Source organism: Eschrichtius robustus, chromosome 5 (assembly GCF_028021215.1).
Source record: "Eschrichtius robustus isolate mEscRob2 chromosome 5, mEscRob2.pri, whole genome shotgun sequence".
NCBI classification, from domain to species: Eukaryota; Metazoa; Chordata; class Mammalia; order Artiodactyla; family Eschrichtiidae; genus Eschrichtius; species Eschrichtius robustus.
The window spans coordinates 39,496,422-39,520,499 of NC_090828.1; the positions used below are offsets into that span (position 1 = coordinate 39,496,422).

A 24,078-nucleotide genomic window follows, 5' to 3' on the forward strand; every position below is an offset into this window, starting at 1 on the left:
AATTAGACCATTATCATCAACAGAAAACTGTTCGTTGGGCCTTTTTATGTGCCAAGCATTGTGGTAAGCCCTGGCTGTGCAGAGGCAGACAAAACACATAGTTCTTAGGCTCACAGAGCTGAAGGCCTACCCTTTAAGCCTGACTTTTTTTTTTTTTTTTTTAAACAAGTGTCTTACCATGAAGTATTTTTAAATTTTTATTTATTTATTTATTTATTTATTTTATTTATGGCTGTGTTGGGTCCTCGTTTCTGTGCGAGGGCTTTCTCTAGTTGCGGCAAGTGGGGGCCACTCTTCATCGCGGTGCGCGGGCCTCTTCACTATCGCGGCCTCTCTTGTTGCGGAGCACAGGCTCCAGACACGCAGGTTCAGTAGTTGTGGCTCACGGGCCCAGTTGCTCCGCGGCATGTGGGATCTTCCCAGACCAGGGCTCGAGCCCGTGTCCCCTGCATTGGCAGGCAGATTCTCAACCACCGCGCCACCAGGGAAACCCCTAAGCCTGACTTTTAAGTAATTTATTTTAACTTGGCTCCTCAAAAATATCAAGAACTAATTTTTTTTTTTTGCTTTGGTGTTTACAAATCCTTTGGAAAATATGGTAATTATACCAAAATGTGGTTACTTCTGTTTAGTAACAGACTGGTAATTAAACGTTTTCTTCTTTTGTCCTTTTTTATATTTTGCAAAATTACTACCATGACCATGCATTACTTTTTTGTACAGAGCAAGTATAACATTTAAATCCCGCACTGTCTACGTAGCAATAACTCAATTCTCCAAAGTTTTTATATCAATTATTGTCCTGAAATAGAATTGGCTTTCAAGATACACTGTTCAAGGAGATTCACCCAGAAGATAGTGGTAAAATATAAAAGAGTATTTGCAAAACCCTGCCTGCGTCCTATTAAAAAAAAAAAAAACTCAGTTGTATTAGATCACACACACAAAAATCAATATTATGGAAAAAGGCAAACTTGTGGGAATCATTTATGTCATTTCATGTTTATTAAACTTTTAATACCTAACATTGCAGACTATTCGTTTAGGAATGTTTGAAATGCGCTGTGAGGAATTAATCAGAGCTTTGGTGAAGCGAGCAGATATTATTTGTGGAAAACTTATAGCTAAAATGTTCAGAGACCATCAGGAAGTAAATACAAGGTATTTATTTAATATTATATTTTTATTTTGGGGGGTGGAGGAATTAGAATCAACTGTCACTCAACTAAAGTAATGGATTAGAGCAGTGTCATAAATGATAGAAAAGATAAAGCCAAACTTATTTCAACTTGGCTCTAAGTGTTATTTTGTGATTTTTAGTATTTTTTCACCATGAATGTGCCTTCCCAGTTGTCTGAATTAGGGTGGTATTAAAGTGTGTTTGCATTTCTTTTGTACAAGTCAGGTGGACATTATCTAACTTCAGATTTTTAAGTTTGTGTAATCAATACACAAAGTGAGTTTTCACAGTGGATACACACGGTAGTTGTCAAGGATCTCAAATTTGGAACATCATGTTACTGTAATTCCCCTTCAAGGCCATGGTAACACGTTACCTTGACTACAAACTCATTTGTTGTCCAATCTGGAGATTTTTAGGAAAACTGACTCATGTTAAGTAAACTCACAGAATGCTAATGTGTGAAGCAGAATACCTGTTTAAGGCAAGAAGTGTAGTTAGTTTTCTAGCACTGGTGATAGTGTGGCTCCAGGAACCTCTTTCCTGCTATCAGTTACATGGAATAAAACCCCCAAATAATCAGAAATTTTTATAATTATAGTGTTAGAGAAAAAGCATTAAAAAGATATTTCTTTTAGCCTGTAAGAAGCCTGGAGGGAGCTTCACTTACCTACCATATGTCAGGCACAGCACTAGAGACTTGGACTGAATATGAACAAAATTCCTGAAGAAAGTTACATTGTAGAAGGGGAAATAGACATCCAATTCAGTAAATTACAACAGGGTGCCATAAGTTCTGTCCTGAACCACAGAAGTAGAACAGTAGAGAAGGAAGTGATTAATTTCCTTTCAGGGTGAGGTTTGGAGGAGAGGGGAAAATCAGGGAAGTCTGCAAAGAGGAAGTGATGTAGGAATTCATTTTGAAGGATGAGTAGGAGTCCGCCAGGTGAATGATGTGGGTGAAAGAATTCCAGTTAGAGGAAATAATACGTAGAAGGGAGTGAGGTATGAACATGGCATGGTGTATTCCAAGAACAAGGAGTGGGTTGTGTTGCTCTCACAGATACTGAGAAGCGGGAGGCTGAAGAGGGAGGCACCACGTGGAAAAGGGCTAGGATTCAGGCGGCTTATCTGAGAAACAGAACAGTATATTCAGCTTAAAGTACCTTTTCCTCTAAAAGTACTGGAAGAATAGTGAAAATGTCTTTTACTTACAGCATTTCATGCTGAGTGAAATATTTGCTTTAATTTCATAACTATTTCCCTTCCTCTTAGCTTCCCCCAGAGCTCATGCCAGTTCTACTTTTTCCCCGTTTCTCTTAATTATGCCTCTCACCAGACTCACTGGCTGTATAGAGGATATACCAGGACTATTATAGGAACCACTAGATACAAATGCCCTCAGCTCCTTGCCCTTAACATGTCTCATCTCACCTCTCCACGAACCCCTCCCTATCTGCCTCCCCACATTCTCAGAGGTCAAGAGTCTGTCAGCCACTCACTGTTCTCGTCTCTACCTCTGAGCTCAGCCCCCTTGCCTCCCATCCCTCTGGACCTGGCTCTACTAGTAGTCCCCTCTGTGTCTCATTTTAAATCTCTCCCTCACTGTGGATTCTGCCTCTGAAATTTACAAACATGGTCAAAACCCTCTTCCGTCCTCCAACCCTCCACTTCAACCCAACATCATCACCATCCATTCCCTCTCCTTCACCTTCACCTCTCCTTCTTCAATCTTCTTGAAGAAATTTCTGCAGATGTTATCTGCACTTCCTTAGCTCTCACTACTCTTTTTTTAAAATCCCATAGTAAGTTCATTGTTTGTATTGCCCACAACCTAAATCAGTAGGAAATATTTGCATATTACCAGAAGCTTCTGAGCACACAGGCCCATTTTAACCGTGCCTTCCAAGTAGACCATCTTTTCGTGCCATCTCAACTAAATCTCTGGTAGAGCCCTTAAAACTCTAGGTTGGAAATGATTGTTCATAGTCTTGTTGTCCCTACTGGATTGTGAACTGCTTGAGAACCATTATTGCATCTTACACATTTGTGTACCTCCATCACTTATTACTGTAGCTGGGAATGTAATAGATGATCATTAAATGTGTATTGAATGAATGAGTAAATGAGCACAAATTTGCTTTTAATTAATTAGATGTCATAAAGGTAAGATAATCTGTATTGTTCATGTAATAGAACATTAAAATAGTACCCAGGAATATATTTAGAAATAAAATTTAATTATAGAAGATGGGTTTTGTCTGGTGTTTCAGATTATGTGAGGAATTTGAGAAGATATCTGAAAAAGCTCTTAGCACTCCTCCAAATACAGCAGAACTGATGGAAATGAAGGTATTGTTTATAAGCTCTGTATAGTCATGTGTGTGTAAGTAAATTGTTTTTCTTTTTTTTCCCCAGCTTTTATAATTATTGACATGATAATACAATAACAAATCGCTCCAAAAGTTAAAACAGAGGCTTAAAATAGTAAGTTACACACACACACACACACACAGCTCATGAGTGTGAAGTTTGGTGATTCAGGCTGGACACTCCTCCTAGATGGTTCTTCTGGACTCAGTCAGATCAGCTAGTTCTCAGTTGGGTTGACTAGTGTAATTATCTTCAGCAGCTTGACTCTGCTCCGCTTGTCTCTCAAACTTCAACAGGCTCAGCTGAGCATGTTTTCATGGTATGGTAGAGGCACAAAAGCAAGCCCAGTTGTACAAATGCTTTTCAAGTTTCTGCTTGTGTCACATTAGCGAATAGCCTGTTGACCAAAATGGCCACAGAGTCAGTGAGAGGACACTACAAGGACAGATAGTGGGAGAGGTGAAGTATTGGAGTTATTAATGCAATCGTCTACAAGAATCTTTTTGAGAGCACTATTAATAATTGTTACCATGCTAACAGGCATAAACCAGGACTGTCTTGGGCAACCTGAGATATGCAGTCATCCTTCATTTTTTTAATCAACAAATATTTAATCCTTAAGTAATATTTTATTTTGTTTTCGATAGGCTTTTATTATATATTAAACATTTCTGTGGTAGTTTGCTGAAAAGTGTTTTGAGCATAGGACTTATGGTACTAAAAATATTAGAGAAGTCTCGCATCATTTTTCTTGTTGCTTCTGTGCTTGAAGTCTACCTGATGGTAATAAAATAATATAAAACACCTTGTTAATCATCCTTTTATTTTGTTCCTTTTCCATTCTTATAACATTACACTTTTACAGGATCTTCTTTTTCCTTTTCTAGCAATCTGAAGATCCAAAATAGAACCCTTGTGTTCCTAGATTTTAAAATATTTAAGCAAACCCGGCAAAACATGTTAAATCATTCAAAACTTTGTATAGGTAGGAAATTACAAAAGGTGTTCAAATGATTATGTACGTTAAATTATTCACTTAAAGAAAAATTTGTGAAAATCACTAGAACCAAATTTTACATATCAGCCTCTAAAGGTTTCTATTTCCTTTGAAGTATTTGTACTTGGATTGGGGTTCTTAACATGTGAATTTATGTGTATGTGTATCAAATGCAAACATACCTATGATATCCTTTTTAGAACTTTTTATATTTTACATGAGTTATTATAGAACATCAAGTGATACTTTGATTATGGATGATTTGAAAGGTAGCTGGAGAGTTCCATAGCTGGAAATTCCTTTGAAAAAAATGAATACTGAGTATGAAGAGTGTTATTTATTTACCCTCTTAACCATCACAGGAAATATTTAGGAATTTGGAGTTATTTAGTGTGAATTTCTATTGTTCATAGCAACATTTCACAGAATTAGCAAATAGGATTCATTACCTAATATTTAAAATATTTCTGTATCTTGAAAAAGTTTATTCCTGTAAGGGCATAAACATCTTCTCAGTTTATTCAATACAGACATCAGTCATTTTTTATCAGTAAGAGGAAATAAAAGTGCAGTTGTTTGACTACATGAAAAGCTGATTAACCAAATTACAAAAATGTATTTTCAGTTAGATCACTGTTTGGATTTGCAACAGAAAAACATTTATTCTAATTAGAATGACATATCAATGAAAGATTTTAAGGCAATGTCCTTTTTTTCTTTTTAATTACAAAAGTGAATATTTAAACAATATGGAATTGTACAAAGTAAAAGTTCCTCTTTTTCCATAATTCCTTTTTTTGGGGTAATGGTTCTTTCCAAACATATGTATATATATGGCACTAGGGAGAGTGATGAAAAGGGAGAGCCAGAGAGAGGTGGTTATTAGAGATTTAAAAGAACTTTAAAAGCATTAAGAAAAAAAGCATTTACTTCATAGACAAGGAGGTGTGGGGTATAACAGGGAAGGTAAACACAGGTAGGTCCAAGTAATTGCCAGTTTTCTCATTTTTCAGTGGGATAGCAGGTTTCTTTCAGAATTTATATTATTAAGATATATGCACAAATTAATATGTTTCAAAAGAGGTTTGAGAGAGCTACATGTATATATGTACATACACATGGGCACCTCCATGTGCATGTATACACACACATACACACACACCTATATATTCACCCACTCACACACACACAGAGCTTTGTTTTTGCAAAAATAGAATCATTACTCCTGCAAATTATTTTATTCACTTAACAGTATACCTTCTCTGTACTTGTACTAAGTAAATAGGGCTCTTACTTTCTTCCAGAATCAATAGCCAATTACTTCAGTACAATTTATTAAATGATCTGTCATTTCACTCCTGATTTGATATGCCTCTTTTTCAACACTAAATTTCCATTTGTACTTGCATCTATTTCTAAATTCTGTTCTGTTCCATTCTCTACTCCTGAGCCAGAACAGGAACTGTTTAAATTACTGCATCTATATAGTATATTTTGCTATTTAGCAGGGCTAGTCTCTATCGTTTTCCTTTTTCATGATTATCTTTGCCTACTCTTGAGTACTTTCAGAGACTTTTAAAATTATATCAAATTTAGTTTTTTAAAATGCCATTGCAATTTTGATTGAAATTGCATTGACTTTCTAGACTGATGGGAGGAGAATTTACATCTTATAATATTATGTTTTAACGTGTGTTTCCATATTTATTTGGTACTTTTAAAATGTCCTTCAATAAAGTACTGTAGTCTTCCTCACAGATTTTGCACATTCCTTGTTAAATTTGTCTACAGTTATATTTTAGTTTTATAACTAAGGAAAGTGTTGCAGCACTGGTGTCTGTTGCAAGTTTGCAATTTTACATTTGTTATGGTGGTTATTTGACTAACTGTCCCCTCCACTAAACTGTAAGCTCTCTGAGGACAAAGCCCAGGTCTGTTTCTGTCACACTGTTATTGCCAGCACCTGGCACAGTATCAGGCACGTAATAGGTGCCCGAAATGCTCTTCTGAAAGAATAAATGATATCACTCAGCATCTGCTTCTTATATTCCAGGGAACCATAGCATCCTTTGGTTTTCCAGTGCTCTTTGTGTGTTGTTTAGTATTTCTGTTTTTCGCCCTGCTCTGTCAGTAAAGGTTTTCAGGATGCATGAGAAGCAGACTGTGCTGCAGTCCCCTATTTGGAACGAAAAGTCTATTCTTCTAACAAGTCTGTACATATTTATGCAGTGTATTTCTACAGGCTATTTTTTGACATGAGCCGTTCCTTAAAATGCCATCTGTAATTTTTGTTTTCCCTCAGGCTTATATTCAGAAAGTAGAGACAGTTGATATGATTGAACTGGGACGGAGATTGGTGGATTCTAAAAACTGCCTCGCCTTCCTCATTGAGTGTACCAACTTTTCTCCAGCAGACATTAGGCTAAATAATAATGTCTTCCAGTGGTATGGAAGAATGGATGAAATTTTTGACGAACACAGGAAAATCATTAAGGAGAAAACAGAACAATATCAAGAAGGTCTTAAGGTGGGAATCATGGATATTTTAAATTATTTTCATTTTCTGGAAATATTTAACTTCTTACATAGCAATGTCAGCTCCTCTATTTCACAGATAGTATATCTTAGCTCTCTCCTCCCGTAAGTCTTAGTAGAGGATAGGACACATAATGGATGGATGTGGCATCATTTCTTGATTTTTCAAGGGAGAAAACATTTGAATATATTGCCCACAAATGACCATTAATAAGAATAGTATTTATCTGATACGGTTTATAGTACTGTCTTGAGTTTATTTTTATTAAGGTCAAAGCTCCCTTGGTAAGGTGTGCCTTCACACCTCATAATCACCAGCTTGCCTAAGTACCATGCCCAGAACCGTCACTATAACGTTCCGTAACTTGAACATTTGGTGTGTGTGTCCTACGTATAAGATGGTGTGTGATTCCCCCCATCTGCCTGTGCAGCCTCACCTCCTACCTCTCCCCACTTCTTGCTCTTGACTCTTCAGTAACCCTGAGCAACGTCTGGTCCCCGCTCTCCTACACCTCTCATCTCTTACCCACTCTCTCCATTCTCTCTGGAGTGACCTGCCGCCCCGCCTGTCTATCTAGCAAAGTCAGCTGACTTTCTGAGAAGCCCTTTCAGTCAGACTCCAGTACTGCTTCTCCTCTGCTCCCATGTCACTTTTAACACGTCTCCACCGGGCTAATTATCTGATCATTATGTTATTATTTCCATCTCCCCATTAGTCGGTCAGCTCCTTGATAGCAGGGCTGTCTCGTTTTTACCTTTTCTCCGTTTATATCTGCTTGGCTAGCACAGTGCCTGACACACAGAAATGCCATGAGCGCTTCATAGCTATTATGTGAATAAATGACACAGTATTTTCAGTCTCATTTTACAGATGAAGAGACTAAGGTTCCCAGGTGAAGGTGAAGAGGCCTGTTTCAAGTCAGCCGGTAGAGCTGTTTGATAGCAAGCCTAGCCTCTTTCTACCTCACTATAGCAAATACGATTAATTGGCAGCATATGTTGTTTGCAGAATAAATTATAGACTTAAAACAAAAAAAAAACCCTTCATTTTAAACTATAAGTCTATATTTCTGTTTTATGTTTAGGCCATTTCAGAAATTTTTAAAACCTGTAGAAAGCATCATGGGTATTTGATGCTTATGCTACAATATAATAGACCCTTAGGAAATCACTAGGTGGCCCAGAATTATCTATACTTCATTGTAATGTATACCATTCTACAAACTACACATAATGTTAATGAATTTTTCCTCTCATTTTCCTTCCCCCACTGGGCCAGAGCAATAAATTGGCCAGGAAACCAAAGAGGACAGAAATCAACCTAGATAATCTATAAAATATAAAATCTATTTTTGAATAACCTAGATTTGACTTTTGAATATTTTATTCAGAGCTGTTTTTTTAAGAGCCATTTAATTTGGAATGCCTTACCAATGACACTTTTGTAAGAAGCCATTCTCATTAAAAAAAAAAAACAAACCCACACACACCTGTTTTATACTGGAAGGGTTTAGTTTTTCGGCTTTTAAATCTGGATTTATTTATTTTATTTCCTGTGAAGAGAGCCCATGGGACAAGAAAAATAACTTTGGAATACTTTGTTTTAGCATTGCTAATTGAAGAGATACCTGAATATCAGAACGCAATTAAAGAAATTCAGTTTTTTCCAGTTGTTTCTAAAAATGCTACCTTTACAGGCCTTAAAAAAAAATTGGACTTCACTTTTAGCCTCATACTTGATTATTGTGAGATTTTTTCAAGTGCTTGTATTTCATTAGCATACTAAAGAAATACCATTGTTTAGCACATTCTTATTCATTTTATTAGAACTTCTTACCTTGATAATACAAGGGTAAACTTTCTCTAATTTGTGAATTATAGGAATCTTAATCCATTAATCTTAAATCCCAGCTCTTAAAAATTCTGTATATTTTTGATCCCAGTCATCTTCAAGATCATCCCTTTCTTCATATTTTGCCAGTGACAGAATAATAACAATTCTGATAATCCTTACAAATTCTAAAATTTTCTCTTGATGCCTAGGGGTTTTTACTCTTAAAAATAATAACGAAAATAATTGTTTTTATTAGTTACGGTGTGAACGGTTTGTGGAGGAATTGGAGAGTTATGCTAAACAGTCAGAAGAATTCTACTCATTTGGAGATCTTCAAGATATACAGCGGTACCTGAAAAAGGCTCAGACACTGAATGGAAAGTTGGATTTAGCAGCAGACAAGGTATAATTTAAAAATTCTTAATAGGATGAATTAGTTCAACAGAATGAGCATTTGAATTTGTATTGGGTATTCACCTTTAAGAAATGGATTCAAATAAAAGAGTTTAACTACATTGAATTAGAGATTAATATGAATGGCACAAATAGATTTTATAGACATGCCTCAAGGAGGGAGCAACATTGCTGTTTTCTATTGGTAGTAATAACATTTCAGTGGCCTTCATCTTTTATTTTAAAGATAGCGTTATATCTCCATCTGCTTTTTAATCTTGATCATTTACATTATGTGATGACACCTGGTTACTGTTTAGATTTCCCACCTCCATGGAAGCCAGCTTAGATTTGGTGGCTGTGTTTTTAAATTAGGTCCATTATTTTCTCCCATCAAGCTACTTTGTTCCTAATACCGCTATTTCAGAAATCAGTGGTCTCGTTAGTAGCAGCTGGGTGGGAAAAAGCCGTACTCTTTGCCATGTTAGAAGTTTGAAATTTTTAATTGCGTTTTTTATAAAAAGGGGAAATATGAAAACAGACCATATTATGATGCTCTACCATTTTTTATATATTGTAAGATTTTAATATCTTAGTTCAGGTAATTAAATAGTTTATAATAATCTCAGATATGTAAATATATGTTGAGACGAGAAATTGTAGATTTTTTTAAACTGATGCCACTGAAATTTTAAGTAATCTGCATAATTTACATATCTATCTCACTCTTTTCAATTCTGTAGATTTCTCATCTACATCTCCCATATCCTCACAACTTCACTACTAATCTAAGAGGAAATTAATGCTTTCTTTGTGTCTCTTATCCTACTTACCTTCAAGACCCAGCCCTGGTTGTAGCTTCTCTAGCATCTGTGATTGCGCTATTTCAGCAGGCTCTCTTGTCTCTGAGTGATAGCATTTTTAAAAGTATACCATTCATTTTATATTAAATGGCTACTGCTCTAACACATCTCTTCTGTTGCCTTATATTATTAAATAATTGGTATCTAACTCCTCATCTGGATTACTAACTCTTGGAATTGGTACTTTGCAATATACTTTTTTCTATTTTCCACAGTATCTAACACAATGCTGTGTTTATTAAAAGTAATTAAGTTCTTGGGACTTCCTTGGTGGCACAGTGGTTAAGAATCCGCCTGCCAGTGCAGGGGACACGGGTTCAAGCCCTGGTCTGGAAAGATCCCACATACCACGGAGCAGCTAAGCCCGTGGGCCACAGCTACTGAGCCTGTGCTCTAGAACCTGTGAGCCACAACTACTGAGCCTGCGAGCCACAGCTACTGAGCCTGCGTGCCACAACTACTGAAACCCGTGCACCTAGAGCCCGTGCTCTGCAACAAACAGAAGCCACTGCAATGAGAAGCCCGCAACGAAGAGTAGCCCCCGTTCGCCACAACTAGAGAAAGCCTGTGTGCAGCAACAAAGACCCAACGCAGCCAAAAATAAATAAATAAATGAATTTTTAAAAAGTAATTAAGTTCTTGTGAGTTAATAAATGAAGCTATATTCTCAGTATATCTGGATGGGCAGAGACTTTTAATATTCATAAATTTACTGTTTAAACTAACTTAACCAATCATTTTTCTCTGGAAACTGTAATAAAAAAGAAATAGGAACAACAAAAATAAACAAAATAAAGCAAATAGGAAAAAAGACATTACTGCTCAGTTTTTCTAGTTATGGCCTAATTTAACTTTAGGGTTTAATGAGAGGTTTTTTTGGTCACATTTGATATAAATATTTTTTAAAACTTTATTTTGAATATCATTCACTTTCAGAATAACATATTTAATACTTGTCCTTCCAGATTGAGCAGTTTAACGCTGAAGAGGAGGCGTTTGGTTGGCTACCATCAATATATCCTCAACGTAAAAAAATCCAAGATGGTTTGAACCCTTATCTTCGTCTCTATGAAACTGGTGTAGAATTTAGCACCAAATACAGGGCATGGACAGAAGGACCATATCACAAGGTGAATCCAGACCAAGTAGAAACAGACGTTGGAAATTACTGGAGAGGACTATATAAGCTGGAGAAAACCTTCCATGATTCTCCAAATGCATTGGCAATGACAAAAAAAGTAAGGGCAAAGGTGGAAGATTTCAAGCAGCACATTCCTCTCATTCAAGTGATTTGTAATCCTGGTTTGCGCCCCAGGCACTGGGAGGCCATGTCCAGCATCGTTGGTTACCCCCTGCAGCCAGCAGATGATTCCACTCTCTTCTCTTTTTTCGATATGAATCTGGAACCATATTTAGATAGGTTTGAAGGTATTAGTGAAGCAGCTAGCAAAGAATATTCTCTCGAAAAGGCCATGGAGAAGATGATTAATGAATGGGATGCAGTGGAATTTGTCATTCTTCCTTATAGAGAAAGTGGGACATTCATTTTGTCATCAGTTGATGAAATTCAGATGTTGTTGGATGACCACATTATTAAGACACAAACTATGCGAGGATCTCCTTTCATTAAACCCTATGAAAAACAAATGAGGTAAAGTGTTATTTATGTGACAGTGATTATACTATGTTACCAAAATTATCACTCATATGTAATATACAGTTCTTCTTAAAAGTTGATTCTGTACTTTACACTTAATATGCTAAATAGTGTATTGTAAGGGATGATAACCTTTATTGCTTTTGGAAGAGTCCTGATCCTTTTGCTATCATGTATATTCATAACAAAGGTAATAGACAGTCAGCCTCCAGATACTCATTTTTATTGCCCACAGTCTGATCTTATACATTTGACTCTCAAAAATAGTCTCATGCCTATGAACATAGTTTATAGAACATATAAACTGTAAAACTGAAGAAGATAATGTAATTTTCCAAATGTACTGATTAGTTTGTTGTCGATGATTCCTCAAAGTCTATTGTAATTTCCAGTCATATGCATAAAGGATGGCTAGATAAGTGCAAAAGCATGAAACTATGATTCTCGTCCGGAATTTTGAGCATCTGACACAGCCAACTAAATCTGACCCTTATCCTGTCAGTTTTTAAATTTTTTTGTGATTTGTTTTAAGCAGCTTATATTTTATCTTAAAAAAGAGTAAATCCAAATCAGACTACCAACTTCAATGTGAATTTGCATGGTGAGGGAAAGCTACCTGCCTGGTGATAACAGCCCCTGGTTATTGATATATTATCCTAAACCTGAGCTTGCTCAGCTGTTGGTGTTGGCTCAGTGTTTGATTGCTGTGCCTCCTGCCCAGCTTGCTCCAATGTGCTCATCAAGAGTAATTTTTGAACTTCTCTGAAAGTGGTATATCCAGATTCTATTTTTAAGGACTATTCATGAGATCATTAGCTAGTGAGAAATTTTCTGCATTAGTCAGGGATTAAATGGAGAAAGAGGGAAGAGCACCAGAAGGAGGTAGAGGCATTCATTTCCCTGTGTGAAAGACACATTTATTGATGAACACTGAAAGGAAGGTATTTTAGAAAGACATTTTAAAATGCCTGGCGACTTTTTGAACTCCTGTATACATTTCTTGGTTTTCACAATCTAAAATTATAAATGATGAGTAATGTATGAATCTACACATAAAGCCATCCCATCTCTAAGTTTTGTTGCCATTAACCAATCCTTCTTCTTTATGGCTATGTTGTCTCTTATAGTGTAGTGGTTACAGCTGTCTGGGTTCAAATCTGGCTCTATTGTTCATTAGCTGAGTGAGCTTGAACCTGGTACTTACCTCTATGTACCTTAGTCTCCCTATTGGTAAAAAGATACAACACTCTGGACCCTGCCTCCTAGGGTTGTTGTGAGGATAGAGCAAATACATGCAAAGACCATAGAACTGTGCTTGTAAAATTGTCAGTTTATGCTGTAATTATAATATTTATTCTTGAGGAAGTTAAGTTGTTTTTGTTCTCCATATTTAGAAATAAACTGATAACTCATTGTAAATTCAAAAATGCTTCCTTCTCACGAATGCCACACTAGTATATTTAAGATTATGTAGATTTTTCTTTAAATGCCAGTTATATCTTATGAATTGAAATATTTTATTCTGGAAATAAAGCCTTTATGGCCCCAAATTTTTAAAAAACTGAAAAAATAAGAATGTTAAAAGAAATAAATCTTGGATGTAAATTACCTTTCCTAAGAAGCTCCGAGTGCCCTTGATTGAGAATACCATTAGTATCTCTAAAATCTCATTTCTCAGTTTGTACCCTTTGTCCATAGAATCGGATTGCAGAAAGGTTTACTGATATACAGAAACCAACCCATTTGTAGATAGGTACATCTAACATGTATATATCTGTATTAGCATAAATGTTGATGCTATTATTTAGAGACAGATTTTGTAGAACAAAGCTAGTAGGTAGAAGAATGGAAATTGGAATAACACCATTGCATATAAGACTGACAGCCTAGTCATGGTTTTTGAGTTTTATCATCTGAAACATTGCTTGGTTTGCTGTTGATAAGAGCCACTGTGTTTTGCTTCTCAGGGAATGGGAGGGCAAACTCCTGCTGCTTCAGGAGATTCTGGATGAATGGCTCAAGGTCCAAGCCACGTGGCTGTATTTGGAGCCCATTTTTAGTTCTCCGGACATTATGTCTCAAATGCCTGAGGAAGGCAGACGATTTACAACCGTGGATAAAACGTGGAGAGATATAATGAAAAGTGTAGTACAGGTAGGTAAAAATCTCTGAGAATGTGATTGTTTTGTTGAAGTGACATGATTTTTGTGTTCAAAACAATCTAAATAAGCCATAGTCTTTTTCCCACATAGGCTCCTTTTCAGATATTATTTTAGAATCCCAGGAGCAAGAAACATCAAAAGGAAAATAGGTGTTTTGTCCTGATTACTTATTGAGGTCAAAATTGAATTTGCATTATTTAATGATAGTGGTTCTAGCAGTGGTTCTTCCTGGACGCTCTGGTAGGAAGACAGTGTACTCAGCGCACACTGTCCTGTCTGTTCTCTGGCCCCCATGTTACTGGCTGCACCACCACTGAAATGTACTGTGGTGGGAAAAGGTCAGCATGCCAACCGCTCAATCAACAAGTTTCTCTGTAGGGACCAAAAAAAAAAAAAAAAAAATAGAAGAGCTGCAAAGGTAAATATACTTAAAGGGCCCAATAAATACAAACAAAATGCAATCTACCAATCAATCACCACACAAATACAGTGGAGAACTTAGAATTTAAGTTAAGGAGGGAATTTAATAAAAATCAGTAACATCGTAAAAGGTATGGTTTTTGTTCAGTTCAAAAGGCATTTATTTATTTACTGCCTGCAAATCGTGGTTTGTGTGTTAGTGGAAGTTAAGATTAAAATACAAGAAATATTAGCTATTAAATTATATCATTAAATGAATGTAAACTTCTCTATTGGTGTTTTGATAAAATACAATATTGTAAGATAGGAAGAGTATTATCTTAAAGTTTTTCTACCCTAAAATGGAAATATGCATATTTTTATTATTTAAACTTTGAAAATTGTGACTCTAATCCTAAATACTGATGATACTGTATCAGTGTCAACTATATGATTTTATAGGAAAATATTCCATAAGATGGACATGGGTCTGTTTATTTAATAAGTTTACTTCGTTTTATGTAATAATACTTGAAACAAAGCTTCTGTATAAACCAAACTTTTGTAGAATTAATCACACTGGAATTCCATATTTAAAGGACCTACTGGTGAGTCACTTTGTAACACATTTACGCATTTCTAATTAATTTGTTTTATAAATTTAGCCTTTCCTATATTGTTTCCTTACAACAGGGCAAAACCCTTAAAACATGTATACATTTTTGTTTGGAAGGGGATGAAGTAGAATTTTTTTGTTGCCCAAAAAAGAAAAAAAGTAGATGCTTGTATTCTCCTAGTTAATATAATTTTAAAAGTTAAAAAAATTCTTTTTTTGACATTCGATCAAAATACTCTTCAAAATTCATATTGCTAGGGAAATTTTATGGATAGTTCAATGCCTAGGAAAGGGGAAGCTATGCTGAGTCTAGTAAATAAAGGAGAAAGATTTTCAATTCTATAAAACCGAATTAAAAACATATTAACAGAAAAACATTACTTACTCTCATTCCCAAATAAGCAGTTTTCTTTGGATGACACTTCATTTACTTTTGCTATAAGACTTGATTATCTTCTTCAACTGGCTTTACATTTTCTTTTTCTCAATATGTTAGTATTCAGGACAGCTTTTGTCCATATTCTCCAGAGCTTTGCAAAGAAACATAAATCCATATTCTCTCAGGAAGGCTAATGAGGATGATCTGTATAGTAGAAGCCACTGGATTAAATGCTTGGTACAAAAAGCCATCACTTTCAGTCTTAGGGGTTTCTAATAAATGTTCTTTTAGAACTATGCCAAGAGAAAAGGCTCAGAGGTTAAAAACAGAATGTAAATGATGCTGTTAATATAAATGGCTTGATTGAGGTTATCTTGGTTCCTTAAGGTATAAGCATGAAATTGTTGTATGTTTTGGTACCTGCTCCTAACTACGCTTGGCCAAAGGCTGTTTCTCACTGGGGAAAGCTCCCTTACTGACCTTTCAGTGTAATTCCGGGATTTTCCAGTCACTTTTGGTTATTAAGATAGTTTTGCCTATGAAGACCGAGCTGTACCTGCTTGAAAACCTCAATCTCTTGTTCTACTTAGAACTCTTCCCCTACCCGTAGTCAGGTAGCCCTGAGGCTCTGGTGGGGTGGGGACTGCGCCCTCCCACACTGCTTCTCTCTTTCCTGGTCTTATCACTTGGTATTGGGACAGGGAGAAGGTAGGGAGGAGGTGAAGAGAAAAAGGGAAGGAGGGGGAGAAAGTAGAAAGAGGAAGAGAGAGGGAGAAAGAGGGAGAGGGAGAGAAAATGTACTGACGTAACTGATCCAGCCAAATTGGCTCTTCTTTTCTTTGGTGGTCATAAGGTGGACGGCCTCCTATCTCTGGTACCTGCACTGTGCCTTTACTGTTGGTCATCACAACTAGTCTAGCTTTGTGACCAGTTGTGGAGAGGTGAAGTCCACAGATTAACTCAGTGTGGACAGGTGAAGACCCCGACAAGCTCTGGCTGCTGAGGGATGCTATCTTGAGCATCTCCCCTAGGTTTGGTCATCCTCTGCCAGACTTGACTCCCATCTTCCAACTGATCTACCAATGATGGCTTTTGCCACATGCCTCTCATATGCATGTCTTTGGCCCCATATTCTAGTAGTAGTTCACAGATCTGTAGCCCTTAATTTCACCTGGGGTCTGCAGCACCTGGGATCCATCTTCTGTACTTCTTGGTAACCTTGAGCACATGGTCCTTGCCCTTCCTTCACCTGGTCGTCCCACCATACCACTTTCTCCCAGAGTTCTTCTCCTGTTCTGATAGCACTGGCACAGGTCAGCATGCTGGTGATGGAACAGACTTCCAGTTGGAGAAGAAGACATCAGCCTCCTCTCTTTACATGCACTTGAAAACTTTTCTAGGGACTCTCTTGGGCCCCCTCCCTAATACAGGACCAGTGACTTGCCCATCATTTGGGGTTGAAAGAAGTGGATAATCTTTTGTGTGTACCCAAACTTGACTTTTGATCCACATGAGTCTTTTGTATTTCATACAAGGCAGGAAAAGGCACTCTTGAATTTCTCCCCAAACCTTTTCCTTTTGTAGTCTAACTGCATCTCAGGAAATATGAACACTATTCCCCTTGTTTTTCAGGCCAAAAGCATAGAGTCATTATTTTTCTTTTTTCCTTTTACTATAGTAAATATGATCACTTGGCACCAAGCATCTCACCTCTTTCTAGTGAGCTGGAAAGCTAAAATTGTGTCTCCCAGATGCCTTAGCATCTAAGTTTCTGGAAGTGAATTCGATTTCGATGATTAGGTACGCTCATTTGGGATTTGGAAGGCATACAGTGGCCATCTTCTTGCCATTTTAGCTATTTCTGCTGTCAAGCAAGATCACTTTTTTTTTTTCTTTTCCGACAGACTTCAGTGTCTGGTCACCAGTTTTATGGGTATTTACAGCCGATGATGATGGTGGCTTCGTGATCCTGCTCTCTGATCCTAGAATCACAGCCACCATGGTGTGTTCTTGAATGCAGTTACTTCTAGTGGTGGCGTCCTTTTGTCCTTACTGAGGCAGAGGTAGCAACACTCCTGGAAGATCAGTTCCACAGGTTCTAGGAGTCTTGCCTGGAAGCCCAGCCTGGAGTGTGCTCCCCTAGACCTTCTAATGATTTTGTAATACCTTAATTCCCTATATTAAATTTCCTTTTGCTTAATTACCTAGAAGGATTCTGCACTGAACTCTGAATAAAGATATCAAACCCTCAAAGTTGGCATCTAAGATCTTGGTCTATATGACCAGGTTGGATTTTAGGGTAGTTAAAATCTAGTTACCATCTGAAAATGGAACCCTGGTGGTACCTGGCATGCACTCCAAAATTCACTTACTTAAATTATTCTCTTGGTTTCCTGGAATGAAGTGTCTGTTTTACAGGCGATGCTTTGGTGGACCAGGTGACTGCTGTGGTAGGTCAATAGAGTGCAAATTTGAAATACAATGGATGTGAGATGGGCTGAATTTTTTCTAAGACACTGGAGAAATTAAAGAAATGGCATAATTCAGGGCTTAAATTCTTTGCTCAAGACATGGTCAGAGGATTAAGGTGCTTCTGTGATTGCCCTCGAGAGCCTCTTAAGTCTCATAGCTACAAATTTGACATAGCCAAAAATCATAGAGTCTGATCCAGCAGGTTGCCAAATTATAATGTAATTTAATTCACAGCCTTACCAGATCTGTTCTGTGAAAGATAATTTACTTACTGGGAAAGAGTGGGATGGTGAGAACTGAGGATGGGGGCAATTGGGTGAATTTGATTGACTTTGGGTACCCTGACCCTCACACTGAGAGCCTCCCTTGCCAGAAGCCTTGTCAGAATCCTAAGGAATATAGGAGGTATTATATTGCAATAGTGCTTGCCTAGGGAGAACCTAAGTTAGATACAGTCAAATGTATTGATGTGAGTGCACTTACCAGAGATCCTGGTTTCCATGAGCTAGTCAGGGAGATGTGAATGATTTCTGTTTTACTTGCTTTTTTGACCAAAACCTGGCTTCTGTGATGGCCTACCTAAATGAAGTTGAAATGCCAAAAAATCCTTGATATGATTTAAAGAAATTAAAGACTGGTTTATAGATTGCTGCAAAATATTTCTTGCGTATCATCCAGAAGCAGAAATTACAACCTTCCCCGCCCCCTACTTAGGGGATCGACTTAAAAGGTAGTAGGAAGGGAATCCTACAACTTCAACAAATATTAGGGGTTTTTTAGACCTTGCCTATACAAATGGCCAGAAGTATGGCTCTATATTGATCATAGTCAGTAGCAAACAGTTTGGCTGTATGATCAAGGACTTAGAAGAAACAAGATTGAAAGACTGGCAACAAGGAGGTCTGAGGAAGAGGTATAAGGGATCACAGAATAGACTAGAGTATGAGTATATTTGTGCTCCATGTAAGTGTTTAATAATACGCAGCACTGCAAAAGGAGGCACTTGATAATATTAGTTGACCAGTTGATCTATTTTGTGAATGTCAGTCAGCATATGCCATTGTATGCACAGTGAGCTATGAATAGAATAATCACATGATATGTTGTCCAGACTGCAGAATTTCTGAGAGTTAAAGCAATTAATAAGTAAGCTAGGAGAGCAAGCATAAACCAGAACTCTCCTCATCAAACTGGAGGAGGTCACTCAAGCTACAAACAAAGAAGTCATGATGGCAGAGGTGGGAATTATGGAAGGACTTGTCATTAGGGGCTGTCCCTTACCCAACACTGCTGAGTGTCCAAGCTGCCAACAGCAGAAACTAACAACATGCTTCTGATACAGGGTCACACCTGAAGGGACCAGGCAGCCATTTAGAAGGAATTAAATACGTTGGACCTCTTTCAACTTAGAAGGGATCAGTGATTTTTCTGCACCAGAGGGGTTTTCTTTCTTATTCCAAGTTTCTGTCAACACTGTCATTCACTGACTTACTGAATGACTTATTGTCACAGTTTCCACACAACATTGCTTCTGCTAAGGAACCCACACTACAAGGGAAATAAGGCAATTGACTGATACTCATAAGATTTACAGGTCCTATGTGAGCATTGACCTCGTAAAAAGTGGAATGTCTCATGTTGAAGACTCAGTTGCTATTCCAGCAGGAAGAAAAGTGTGAGTTTGTGAGTTTGGGGTGCAGTTCTAGAGGATACATAGCATAAGTTCTCAACCAGCTCCAAATACAGAGTTTCTCCCATAGGCAGAGTACATGGGTCTGGGAATTTAGTGAAAATGTCAGTGACACTTTATACCAATTCACCCAATAAACTTCTCACAATAATTTTGCTGCCCTGCTTTGTTCTTGCTAGTTGAAATATCTTAGTATCCAAGGGAGAAATGCTTCTGATGGGACACGGCAATGGTTTCCTTGAACAGGAAGTTCTTGATTTGCTCCCTCTACCCTTTTACCTCTCTGTCTTTATAACTTTTACCTTACTCTCTCTATTCCAGCCACACTAGCTTCCTTTTTTCTTCTTCTTCTTTTTTTCAATCACACATGCCAAGCACCCTTTGCTGTAGAACCTTTGCTCTGACTGGACCCTGTTCCTGAAATGCTGTACCTCCAAATATCTGCAGAACTAATGAGTACCTTTGCTTCCTTGAAGTCTTTTCTCAAATATAACCTTTATAAAGAGGCTCACATTGAGCGTCGTATTTAAATTGAAACCTGCCTTTGCCTTTCCTGGCAATCCTGATCCCCCTTTTCACGTTTGCAGCATCTATCACCTTTTAACTTAGTATATGATTTATGAATTGTTATGTTTGTTATCTATCGTCTGTCTCCTCAGGGAGGCTGGGATGTTTGTCTGTTTTGTTTGCTGTTGCGGCCCAAGCACTGAGAACAGTGTCTGACATCTATCAAGTCCTCCATAAATATTTGTTGAGTGAGTGGGTGAATAGTTAAATTGAGATTGATCCTTGAATTATTGCTAGTTCTAAGAATTCTGAAAAACCTTCTCTGAAAATTCAGTGTTAGAAACCTGAGTCCTAAGAGCTGGATTAATCCTAGAAACATCCTGACTCTTGAAAGAATTTCTATTTTTGGTGAGGTCAAAGTATCTGAAAGTTGTAAGGGAGCATAAAGGTCTACTCAGTGAACCCACGTTTCCTTTCTTAGCACTTAAAATGTTTAAAGAGGATCTTATCAGTTTTCTGTTGTCCAGGGTTTTCTGATTTGGAAGTTTATGCTTCTGGAAGTTTATAGAACTGGCTTGAGCTTCATTCCATTAAGTGTACTTTCTGTGAAGCTTCCTGGCAGCAGTAATTAGAATGCTCTCTCTGTATACCCCAATTAAAGTTTCAGGCCCTGATATCACAGGCAATTGGTTTAGAAATGTAAATCAACCAGTAGCTTGTCATTTGAGCTGATGAGATTGGTGATACTTGTGAAGCAAAAGAAGACACGTAAAATTTGTAAAATTATTTCTTTAATACCAAAAAGTAATAGCAGTTAACAATTCCTTTTCCTCTCCCGAAGCCGAAAAGTAATTAAAGCGTCAAAGGAGTCATACTTAGTTTCAAATTTCTGGTAGCTTTCTGTTATAACACCTTATTGTTCTGTCTTGAGAACCTTAGCTAATAAGTTGGTACAATGGGGGGGGGGAGGCCGTAAGTTCCTTGAGTGCCTTTGTGTGTCTGCAGGCTTAACTCATCCTCATTCACTCAAGCATTCAACAAATATTTATGGAATGCCTACTCTGTACTAGAATTTTGTGGCAATGCTTAAAGGAACTTAAAGCCAGTTTTATTTTACTATGATAAATATCTTACCAGAAGGATGGCAGTTTATAAAATGTTTATTTTAACTCCATTAAACCAATGGAGTGATGTAAGTGACTTACTCCATGAATTCCCCCAGAGTAGTGTCTCTCTGTCTGTATCTCATCAAGAGACAATTATAGAAGGTGAAATGGAAAGGGTAGTTTCAAGCATATGTGTGTTCTAGGCACCGTATTAGGTGCTTCCAATATTTTGTCTAATTTGGTCTTCATAACGACTTTGAGAGAGGGCTCTTATTCCCATTTTAAAGATAAGAAAATAGAGAGTCAGGTTAATTAAGTGATTAGGAACCAGGTCTGTTCTTCTCTTCATCTGATGTAGTCTCTGTTCTGTTTACCTTCTCATGGGACGAGAGTGTTTAGTTTCCAGTCCAGAGATGATTGATTACTTTTCTATGTTTTTTTCTTAAGTCCATATACCAAGGTACATAGATTATCACCTGTGTTCATTCAGAACTAGCATATTTGACTCAGCGTCATTGAGCTGATCTAGATAAATAGGTTTGACCTCAGGAATTCAATAAAAATTTTTTTGCTCAAATGCTAAGTGCTTCCAAGGGGTATTTCTTTTGTAATTGCAATATGTAGGGAAAGAAATATGAACTGTTGTTCTAAATAACTGATTTTTTTTTAGCTTTCAAATCTCAGATCCAAAATAGCGAATTGCAATAAATTCTTTGGCTGAGAATAAAACAGACATTGTTAATTTGTGAAAGGAACTTTTCAAATTTATTAGCAACATTTTTTTTTTTTTCCAACAAAGAAAAGCACACTTTTCCAGAAGGTGGCACTCTAAGAACACCAGTTTGGTTTTTGAATTTAGGAGTACAAGGGTACTGTTCCATGCTTTGTCGAGTGAACTGCACATTAAATTATGACCTGAATCTCTGTCATGCTTCTTTTTGTGTGCATTTTTAAATGTTTATTTGAAACATAAAACTCTTAGGAAATATAATGTCTTTAAAAAATTGTGCCTCTTTAAAGATAAGTGAATTGCATATGTTGCATATTCCATATGAACCTGTTCTACTGAAAAAAAAAAAAACAGGTATTAATGATGATTATTTTGTTCTTTGATTAAATTGCTGTGTTCCCAAGTTACATTGTTATATTTCAAAACAAAGCAGAAAATTATCTTTCCTTTCCAGTCACATTGAAAGTGTATTAACAAAAACATGTTCCTGCAGTAGAATAAAATTTCTCTGTGAAACAATTTACAGTTGAAATTTTTGCTTGATCTCACAGTCAGTACCAAACTCCCTTTGGCTAAGTACCAAAAATAAGTTTAAATTAGTTAATCTTAAAATTCTTTTTAATTTTTAATAATATTCCCTTGATTTGATTTCATGTAAATTTTCTAAATGTACCAGTATATTCTCATGAAGTTTATTTGGTCTGGTGATTAAAATCTCTAATGTGTTTTGCCACCTCTTTCTCAGACTTCTAAGCCTACTTAGTAAAGAATTCTTCTTTCTTTGTCATTGGTGTCAGTGGTGAACACTGAGTTTGGGATTATAAAACCAAGACTAGACCTGGATGACATCAATCATGTGTTAAGGAAAAATAGTAAAAAGAATTTTATTTCAGCTCTGTCTAGATTGTGTTTTAATATGTATTTCTAAAGATTTTCATAAGCCTGGTGGTTACTTGTAGGGGTATTTTGAGAAATCAGTAAACTATTTCTTAAAATATCAGTTCTTAAGACCAGCTTTTGGTATAATTCTTATTTTGAATCCTACAGCATAAAAGAAAGCTTTTAAAAATACTTGATTGTGTTTGAATCCCTTTAAAGCAAACAGCTCACAGTGACACTTTCAAGTGATAGAATGTTCAGAAATCCATGCCTTGAAAGTAGAACAATCTTAGTCTCTAGAGAGTTCAGGAAGAACACACCTTGAACTTCAGTCCTTCAACAAGCAGAGTGTTATAATGCAGTTCCAAAGGTAGTTCTTTGCAATGTAAGAACTTTATGGAAAGCTCCTTCCTCCACGCTCCCAACCCCTTATTTTTATCTACCCTCATAAAACAGGAATTGTTATTTTATTATTATTGATAACGATAATATTCAAAATAATAATTATAATGATGACATCTTTTTAGAGTACTTTTCCTCAAAGAACAAAAGACAAACATATCTCATACTCTTTTGTTTCCTCCTGTCCTTCTTGTAAGTTCAGATAGTGTCCCCCTCCCCACTCCTGCCACACTCATTGTCTCTCAGAGTTCCCAACTTAGAATGAGAAATTGTGGCCCACGTCAATGAGGATCAAGTCAACGTGGCTTTTACACAATTAAAGAGGCTGGTTAGATCTAGACTATGCAAGAGTACTTTTAAAAAATAAGTAAGTATTCACTTTAAATTTTGAATAACCTTTGTTATATTAAAACCATGCAATCCCAAATATAACAGGAATATAAAGTCAATATGAATATCAAATATTTTTTAGTTGTACATTTTTTATTTTTAGGATAAACATGTTCTGGCAGTTGTAACTATTGAGAGAATGCTGGAGAGGCTGAAAAAATCTAATGAACTTTTGGAACTCATTCTTAAAGGACTTAATGAATATTTGGAAAAGAAGCGTCTCTTCTTCCCCAGATTCTTTTTCTTGTCTAACGATGAACTTCTTGAGATACTGTCTGAGACTAAAGATCCCACTAGGTAAGTAAGATATACATTTATATTATACGTATATAATACATGGCTAAGTTTTTTATTGCCTTTAATTTTCAGAATAATGCAGAACTTAAATATATATGATTTTGTTTATGTAATAACTTTTTTCAAGACTATTCTAAATCGTATCAATAATCAACTTAAATAATTATTGAAAACATAAGGAATACCATTAAATGATATTTTTCCAAATGTGATGAAT

The 24,078-nt window shown here is 36.6% G+C and overlaps 1 protein-coding gene across 4 annotated transcripts in view; it reads left to right on the forward strand.

Moving 5' to 3' along the window:
* Nucleotides 1-24,078, forward strand: part of DNAH7 (dynein axonemal heavy chain 7) — a 225,785-nt gene that overhangs the window by 38,543 nt on the left and 163,164 nt on the right. For all 4 annotated transcript variants that reach the window (XM_068544746.1, XM_068544747.1, XM_068544749.1 and 1 more), the window contains exons 13-19: nt 1,034-1,161; nt 3,454-3,532; nt 6,853-7,077; nt 9,176-9,322; nt 11,141-11,826; nt 13,800-13,986; nt 23,668-23,861. In XM_068544746.1, coding sequence (XP_068400847.1) covers nt 1,034-1,161; nt 3,454-3,532; nt 6,853-7,077; nt 9,176-9,322; nt 11,141-11,826; nt 13,800-13,986; nt 23,668-23,861 — 1,646 coding nt within the window. The remainder of the gene's footprint in view (nt 1-1,033; nt 1,162-3,453; nt 3,533-6,852; nt 7,078-9,175; nt 9,323-11,140; nt 11,827-13,799; nt 13,987-23,667; nt 23,862-24,078) is intronic.